This window comes from Papilio polytes, unplaced genomic scaffold (assembly GCF_000836215.1).
Source record: "Papilio polytes unplaced genomic scaffold, Ppol_1.0 DF822289.1, whole genome shotgun sequence".
NCBI classification, from domain to species: domain Eukaryota; kingdom Metazoa; phylum Arthropoda; class Insecta; order Lepidoptera; family Papilionidae; genus Papilio; species Papilio polytes.
In genome coordinates, this window is record NW_013526915.1 from 3,367,205 (window position 1) to 3,376,751 (window position 9,547).

Here is a 9,547-nt window from a genome sequence, read left to right on the forward strand (position 1 = left end):
TGGCAGCGGGTCAGTCCGACCGACCGACCGCCCGACACCGCTCCCACCCACAACTGTACTCACCCTCCCTGACTGTGAATCTTCGTCGACTCCAACTGCCTAGCTGCCTCCTCAGTCTTTTTTAGTAATAGCAGCTTCTGTGTTAAATTTCTACAACAAACAATAACAATTGTTACAAAACATTTAATGCCAAATCTGTTTATTAAAATTTAAATACTTAACATATTTATACAAAATTAGATGTTAATGAAACTAAGGGTGTCTGTTCAATCAGTTCTTGTCTGTAGCAATTTCATATTAATTACATAATCTTTTTACACAAGACGCACAGCAATAAATCTGATTACCCCAGGTAATTAAATTAGCATAGTACTTCTTTGTCCAACAATGCATTTGTACACAACTACAAGGTAGGTTGACCATTTTCTAATGTGTGATTGTTGTCTTCAATAATATCAATTTGACATAATTAAAAAGCAACTGTAGGAAAATTACACTACCATCCAAGCACGAATCTAAATGCAGGTGGCCCTGTGTCTTCCATTATGATGTAAGCACTATCTCTGCCAGAGCGGTGAGTCTGCCGCTCAGAGCAAATGGTACTACAAATGATTCTTAACAATTGGAATCCCAATAAAGTGCTTTTTACATTAGATTAGATTCTTATAGTTATGCCAAGATGTTTACAACCTCATAGTTATATTACACATATTTATATTTTTCTCACTGTAAGTGTAACATTGTGTTTTTATGAGAATTAAGATCTTCAAACTTAAACCTATCCTTTGGAAATACATTATCACTTTCTTTATTCCACAAGACTATTTCAATAGCGCTACCTACAGATGCGAGTGGAAAACATTTAAACGTGCTAGTTGATGCTATGAGAAGCATTTATGAAGAGGCAGCTGTCCATATTTACAAAGAAGTCTACTCAAAAATGACGATAAATATAACAAAAACAGACAATTTATATAATACTAGCTGTTCTTGTGCTCATCCGCGTTAAATGATAAATACTTCACTTTATTATTTACATTTGTCAAATTCTCAATTGCAAATATCAAAATTGTTGTTTATAGTCCCTTTTCCATGCGTTTTTTATTTCATCCCTAAGTTTAATAGTGTGACAATATAAAGCCTAAAGGGTGTCGTACTTGTAGGGATTTTTATTAAAAAAAGTGTTATTCCAAAATTTGCTGTGATTGCTGACATCCTATGCCACGAAATAGAAACATAGTGTATTTACGCTTTATTATATATATGTAAGGCAAGTGCGAGTGTGCGAGTGTGTGTGTGCTGTACCTGAAGTGCATCTCCTGCAGCATGGTGGCGCGGCGCTGCGAGGTGTCGCAGCGCGAGATGACGGCCAGCGCGCCGCGCTCCGGCACGAACCACACCAGCGCCGCGTCGATCGCCTTCTGGAACTCCTTGTGCGCGTTCTCCACCTTCGCGCTGCGCACACGCGACACGTCTCACATTATTTTATATGTGCTGGCAAACGAGCGAGCGGCCACCTGACTTCGGCGAGAAAGTGAAGCGATAGCTGCCCATATACACTCGAATTGCAGATGACGGAGGACACGCACATAAAGAAAAATTTAGAAGGCAAATGATATATCATTTTTATATGACAAATCATTATCACCATCAATTTGAATGCCAAAAATTTACATATACAAATGATTGTTAGAATCTCCAGAAAGGCTTAATATGTATAAAAGACATTTGGCATAGCTATAGATCATATTCTATTACATTACTAAAACATGGGCTACTTTACAATTATTTTTTTTACTAAGAAGTCACCTATAATTCATAATATGGTGGTAATGATTATGGTGGATACTGACTATTCTTTGAGATCATCAGGCACGGGTATCTCGAACTTGTGAAAGGTGTTCTTGTCGATGGGCGTTTTGGGCGTCTTCACCCGGAGCCGGTCTTTGGGCACGATCTCCGAGTAGCAATTATCCCATTCCAAGTACTCTATCACTAGGAACTCGCCGCGAATCATCTGAAACAACACAACACATATACAGACGAGCTTATTTCCAATATTTTCAAATCAGACAGAGTAACAAAGATTATATATTTGAAAACCAAACAAACAAATTTTACTATTCACAGAAAGAGACGTAAAAATCCTTCAAAGAGCCATTCAATAAATAAACTATTACGCGAAGCTAAAAAGCATCAATGGGGTGGATTGTATAATGTATTAGGCTCGGCGGCGGACAAGTGGCACTCGGCTGTTCTGTGTACTCCTTGCGTTTGCATTCACTCCCCTGCTCCACCGCGCGCAGGCGTACTGCACAGAGGAGAGATGGAGAGGGGTAGGAGAGACGCAGTCTGCGATTGCAATCTTCTATCACTTTTTCGCGACTCACAAACCCAATCTTGCATTAGTACCAAGTTTATGTAATTCATATAAATGTCTCTCCATTAACGTATTTTTCTATTTTTTATATAGATATGATGTTCATATTAGATTATTTATTAAGTAAAATATTAACTTCAGGCGTAAAAAAAAATTCCTGCAACGTTAAAAATGCAACCTAGCTTATGTATAAATTTTATCCTTTTTTCGTAGCGTAAAACATATTAAGTTGTGAAAGTCTTTAAAAATACAAATTTCTCTGGGCGTCCCGACATTATACGTCTGCTCATCTAAAGTGGGTCAGGCGGCCGCGAATTTTTTTTATGAATCTGTCCGCACCCACGTTCGAATATCGGACGGACCGCTGAGTTTGCTCATCGCCTTGGACATAATCCTTTTGCAATTTAAGACATACACAAGAAAAACATGTGAATGGAATGCTACAGGGTGTATCAAATCGTTTACGTTTTAATTGAGAGGATAGCTTAGACATAAATGGAGACGGTATTATTGATTCGATCTTCCGACTTAGCTTTTTCCACGAGATATTAGTTTACAAAAAGTGGAAAGTGCAAGTGTATTTTGGTGTGAGATGGTTGAGCTGCGCGTGGTAGGATCGGAAGCTATTGACGACGGTATTTGGGTCGGGCGAGCAAAAATATCTTCACATTCATTTCCTTACGAGATTAAAAAACTCTGATGACAATTTGGCAGGCTGTCTTTATTTTAAAACACATAAATTTCGACCGTTTATCTGATGAACTTACAGGGGGATTCCGAAATTCCCATAAAATTTATGAATTAAATAAATTTTGGGAGTAATTTCGGATTGCAATACAAACATAAAGGAGCGAACTTATAGTTAGGTAGATTTAAATTTTCTATAAAATAATATTTACGCGTTTTATATTTTTCAAATACCGTACAGATATCAATGTTTTTTACAATTCATTTAACAGTTCGTAGGAATAGTCTCCCGACCTAATCTCGGTACCTAAATCTAGTCGAGCTGATACATTTATCTCTTAAAACCGGTAAAAAAAATTAACACAGGATTCATTTCAAATGCAACATAAAATATTTAAATTGATATTATTTATTAAACATATTGTAGAGGCGGCACATAAGTTCGCAATTAGCGCACGATCCGTGCGAGGCTGTCGACCCACTGCCCGTGTCGAGTGTAAGGGAACCACGATGCTCGTAGTTTCCGGACATTCCCGAAATCAAAATCGACCTAATATAATCCCAACCTTAAACCGATCCAGACGTCACTGAATTCTAAGGAACTAGTTAGAAATTTACTCCATATAAGGATATCTATTTGAGAATAACAGAAGAGTTTTGTTTTACACTTAGACATCGTAAATTAATGTTGTACACTACCTTACGGAGTTCGATTGTCTTACTGTTTTTCTAGTCCCGTTGTCAACGTGGTAACCCTAATCGGAAACGCAGTTCAACTACTACTGCACGATTAGTGCACATACTATGTTATAACTCAATGAGTAGTTTTGCTTACAGAAACTATACAACACTTTTTATTAATCCTCATGACTAACACAAATATTAAAAGAAATACTAAGTGTAATAACACGAGACAAGCATTAAAAGATTGCAACGATTTTAACTTATAACTAAAAAAATATTGCCTTGCACAAGAACCCTACATACAAAATTATTTCCCGGCGCGCCCAAGGAAATGGGACTTAAAAAATTCGTATATATTAGTTTATGTAAGTATTGGGAAATGCGATACATCCTGCATTGCAGGCGCATTACTGCATAACTTAGTCCTGCATATCAACTAACTGCAGGTACACAGTTGGCTGCAGACTAAGTCAGGGGTTAATGCACTTGGACAATTTAAATATTATAATTCAACGAAAATACAAGAAAATGTTTCAGTATGCAATTGATGGAAATACATGCATGTAAATATTAATGGACCGAAATTGTAATTTCGCAATTTTCAGGCAACATTCACGTTTATACTCTTGAACATATGAAATCTAAAACATTTGCATTCAATCTAAACAATAAGTACTACTACTGCAATATACATGGTTTATTAACTAGAAGTCAGTTTGGGCTAATATCTTTATTGTGTGTTTTTAAAACAACCTTATTTTATAAGAGAAGGTTCAAAGAGGACACTGGAACCTATCAATTTACTCCCATAAATTCTCATTGCAATATAAATTGAATGCCATTGCACTGACAGATAAGTACACATATCTGACATCCATAAAGCATGGTATTTTAATTTAGCTCAATCTTTGTACACCTTGATTGCTTTCTCAATCTCTATAAATCTATAACAATAATATAACATATGTAGGGCTGTCAAAATTATTGCACCATGTTTGGTTATATGTTATGAGGGTATATTAATAAAAAGCATTTGGTTGTGATTTTGTGTAACATAACTTAGAAACTACATGTAACCCAAGATGCAGAGAATGCAAAGTTTACATATCTAAATTAATTTTTGATTAACATTATTAAATGGGCTTGGGTTCTATTAATCTATTAAAAGTTAATAAAAAAAACAACTATGAAACTCTATAAACATTAGGAAATTTTGAGTTTAGTTTAAAAAATGTGTTTTACACAGTAAAAGAAATATAAATTCAATGAAGAGTAGTATTTTATTGTTTAAACAACTGAAATAAATTTGAGTAAATAAACATGGATATCCATTCATTGATAAATGTTTCACATTGAATAATGAATTCATAAATTTCTTTATAGTAAAAAAAACTAATTTAGATTAGTTCATAATCTCCATAATTTAAATATTCTTATACAATAGATAATATTCAGTAGATATCTATTATCCTAGCTTTCATAAAATTATCGAAAAATAAAATTATTGTGTTTATTGAGTGGATACATAGAAATAAATTCACTCAAAAGACTCAAAAGACTGCTATAAGAACTCGTTCAAGCAAATTAGTGAAACAAACTGGATTTTCTAGAAGTACTCACAATGTTACATTATGAAGGACAAAGTATAAATAAATGCAAGGGTACCAGTGCAAATATATGCAACCACCTGGACTTTTGTAGAGGACAGTACAATATTTACATTTTGTCCAAAATCTTATTAGCACACTCAAAATAAAAAAAAATACTATCAGCTTCCTTATTTTTACATTTGTGGCAACATTCAACATAGTATTATTTCTACATTAATTCTTCTTTGTTTGTAACTATAATCTAATCACTGTTTTTATCAGCATAAATATGTAGTTGCACAAAAAACGAATGACAACTTTGATTTGATCATTTTGCTACAAAATAGCATACTTTTGCATGAAAGATTAAAAGAAACTGAACACATTTGTGACTTATTTTATAAAAATAATCAAGTTTTTATAGGTTTAATAACGATTTAAAAAGTAATACAATACCTTAACGTTAGCTGTCCACCACCCACATGCTTCTTTGTCGTTCGATCTTGCAAATACCTCCACCTCTTGGTTTTCCACAAATTCCGTGTGTTTGCCGGTGTCTTTGGGTGGTAAGAACACTTGAGAAAAAGGAAATTTTGATTCCGGCTGCCAGCTAAAATAGAAAATACAAGTAAATAAATAAACGTCCAGTTGATCTCAGATAAAAATATATCGAATAATTATCCAACTTACTCATTTTCAAAGGTTACAAGAACCTCGTTGTCGAGCACGTCGGTGACAATGGCCTAAAATATAGGAAATTATTATAATATGGTGATGATCCAATAACTTGGTATTGCGCTAGAAATAAATGGATTTTTGGGTCATTTTGGTTTAAACATACAAATGGAAATACGTATCAAATGCTGCTCAAGTATGGTTCCGCAATCGGGTCTAAAAATATAAAAGCGGCACGAATAAAACACATGGAAAATTCACGCCCTGTCAGACGGACATGGCGTCCATTCCAGCCGCGATGATCTTCCCGGAAAAATATTTTTGTAAGTATATGACAAAACAAAGTTCTAGAGCTTCTTTATAACACATTACATAATTCACAAATTTATGTTATGTAATTTACAAACAATACTGACGTACTTCACAATTTACAAACCTTATAATAAGCACCATTTTCACCGTACACCTCGACCGACAAATCCTCCATTTTGGTTTGAAAGCGTATTTGGCGTTTTCAGAGCGAGAATGAACGCTCATAGAAAAACTGTTGACCAATCATTTGCGAGGAATTGAAGCATAGACAATAATGTTTAGTTTTAAAAAAGACTGGCCAACAATCTTGGCTCCTTGCTTGCATGAAAACAAAACATTGCAATTTCGACTCGGACCATAAACTCGTCAAAGTAAATGTCTTTTTGATTTTGGAATTACCGTAACATCAAAATCAAAGATTTCATAATGTTATTCAATAAAAATCTACGAATTAACATCAGAATTAAACTTTTTTGATTTTTTATCCAAAACGAAGCGTGAAGGTTAATAAAAATAAAACCATCTCCCCAAATACCCATAAGCCTAATGGCCTAACGGTTTGAGATACTGGTCTTGTTTGTTGAAGGTTTGAATCCCGCCATTCGACTATTGTCGGGAACTATATTCTAGCACAAGTCTAGAGATTAGTTGCAATGGTTAAAGGAAATAAGAAATTAATAAAAATGTACTAACATTGTTTCAAAAAAAAATGGTAATTTTCTTTCAATGAAATTGGATTTTACGAAAACAAAATTTACCTTAATACTATAAAACATTTAGCTCATAACTTAAATATTATTAAACACTCATTAATAGGTTTGTGTTTAAGGAAAAAATCCGATTCTTAAAAAAATGAATTTTTACATTCGCGAAATGAAACAAAAATCGCATGTCAAGTTAATTGTCAAGGTTGACAGTTTTCAGTCATTGACAAATGGCAAAAAAATAATATTGAAATATTGTGTTTATCTTGTTACAAATAGAGATAACATAGATTTTTAAAGGCTTTTATTAATTGGTTTTACATGTAAAGTTCCTATGTAAATCAATTACACAGTATTAAAACCGCATCTCTACGGAAAACTTTTGCTCAATACTTTAAAGTAGGTTTCCTAAAGTTTGAACTGTATTTAATGTTTTAAGATTTTGTGTTTATCGCCACGTACCTAGTCTTAAATTCGCCATACCTAGCGAATATACTTTAAGACTAATCAAAACCACTATTGTTGAAAATGTTAGGTATTTCGTGCTAGAAGGCTAAATGTATGGATTTTTCTCTTTTTTGTCCTTTAGATGAGTGAAGAAAACAAAATTGTATTAGTAACCGGGGGCTCCGGACTGGTCGGACAAGCTATAAAAGAAGTGATAGAAAAAGAACGTCAAGATAATCCAAAATGTGATAGTGAGACTTGGATATTTTGTAGTTCTAAAGATGCAGATTTAAGGTAAAAAAACATATCCCGTCTCTGTCTTAGTTTAACTTTATTGTAATTTTTTCTAGTTGTGTAGTGCCTGTCAATATCAATATTAAAAAGAGAAAAGGAGAGAATTACATAATAAAAAAATAAAATAATGCATCAGTTGCAACCATTGTTTTCAGAGACAAAGCACAAACATTGTCATTGTTTGACAAACACAAGCCCACACATGTTATCCACTTAGCTGCTATGGTGGGGGGACTGTTCCACAACATGGCACATAATTTGGATTTTTTTGTAAGTTTTATTTTAAAGTGATAGGGCATAATTAACTTGTGACATTATCATATAAAATTAATCTCCATGCGAAGTTAAAAAAAAAAACTAGTTTATGTGTTCTTCCAGACCTTTCATCATCATCATTCATCACACATTCATCTAAATCCGTTCATCTAATTAGACTACAGACTAACAAACATTTATCGAAACTTTCACATTTATAATATAAGTATGATTGACAATCAATTTTTTTAATATATTCAGTATGACAGATACCTGAGGAGCCTTGTGGAACTTTTTATAGTTAATATTAAATATATTCTTATTTTTTATACAGAGGGAGAATATGGCAATAAATGACAATGTCCTGTACGCTAGCTACAAATACAATGTGAAGAAAGTTGTCTCCTGTCTGTCTACATGTATCTTTCCTGACAAAACAACATATCCCATTGATGAGACTATGGTAAGTATGTTTTATTTTATTGTTGATATTTTATTTATTTATTTTAATACAGTTTTCACTTGTAATTCAGTCCGCATGGAATATTAAGATAAAGCAAAAGTAGTCTATGTGTTTTCTAGATTATCCTCTATGTATGCCAAACTTGATCAAAATCCATTCAGCAGTTTAGGGAACAAACTCTAACAAACATCTATGCAACCATCTAAACTTTCATATTTATAGTATTAGTAAGAATTAGTCAGATTAATATGATTGTTATTCTGTTATAAGTCAATATTATTTACAGTTAAATTTAATTGTAAATAAATTTGTAGTGTACTTAATTGTTGTTCTTTAAAATTTCAGGTGCACAATGGTCCACCACATTCCTCTAACTTTGGCTATAGTTATGCAAAGAGAATGATTGACATTTTAAACAGGTAAGATTGGACAAACTTTGGAAAAAAGGATAATATTTACAATCAGCTGCACAATTATGTACATTTACAAAACTTCAGAAACTTGTATGTGCCTTCAGCTTCAAAGATTTAATTCTTTTTTTCATATCATGAATCTGCTAAAATGCTGAAGCGACCATAGACATTAGCAACGGCGGATGCGTTGCCTACCCTTAATCGACGGAGGAGGCGACGCATATAAAGAGGATCTTTTCCCTTCCTATGTTTTTCCACTGTCAAATCCACGTTCCCTTCCCATCCTATTCTTATGAGAAAAAGGGTGGAAAGGGAAAGGGACTAAAATTAGGCCTCCGACACCACACTCCTCGAAATGTGGAATTGCTTCCACTTGACGCCTGTTTTCTGTGTGGTCGTGATATTACACCGGGCGAGCCGACCCTGCAGTGCGAAGATGTTAATGCGCGTTCTACCACTGCCAAAATTGGAACAATTAATTATATACAGTGTTTACATTCACAAAACTTCAGAAATTTGTATATGACATCGGTTTTAAAGATACGAATGCACATTGTTTGACTATTGAACGTTTTTAAATATTCTTGTTTTTTTGTAAATGTGTGATGCGTCGTGTCAGGGGCTACGGCGAGCAGCACGGCTGC

At 33.9% G+C, this 9,547-nt stretch overlaps 2 protein-coding genes across 2 annotated transcripts; one reads left to right on the top strand and one right to left on the bottom strand.

Annotated features, from left to right (window-relative positions):
• Positions 1–36: 36 nt before the first annotated feature.
• Positions 37–6,561, bottom strand: LOC106106345 (fragile X mental retardation protein 1 homolog). The gene is made up of 6 exons (XM_013286922.1): positions 6,452–6,561; positions 6,031–6,083; positions 5,797–5,950; positions 1,854–2,017; positions 1,306–1,455; positions 37–150 (listed from the first exon to the last, which is right to left on the bottom strand). Exons 1-6 carry the CDS (start codon positions 6,500–6,502, stop codon positions 60–62), a joined length of 663 nt encoding a protein of 220 aa, XP_013142376.1. The 5' UTR covers positions 6,503–6,561; the 3' UTR covers positions 37–59.
• Positions 6,562–7,249: 688 nt separating this feature from the next.
• LOC106106209 (GDP-L-fucose synthase) lies at positions 7,250–9,544 on the top strand (the record flags this gene model as incomplete). The annotated part of the gene is made up of 6 exons (XM_013286757.1): positions 7,250–7,430; positions 7,621–7,772; positions 7,928–8,042; positions 8,362–8,490; positions 8,836–8,909; positions 9,523–9,544. Coding segments are annotated over exons 2-6 (492 nt in total), but the record flags the coding sequence as incomplete, so codon positions are not given.
• Positions 9,545–9,547: the final 3 nt, after the last annotated feature.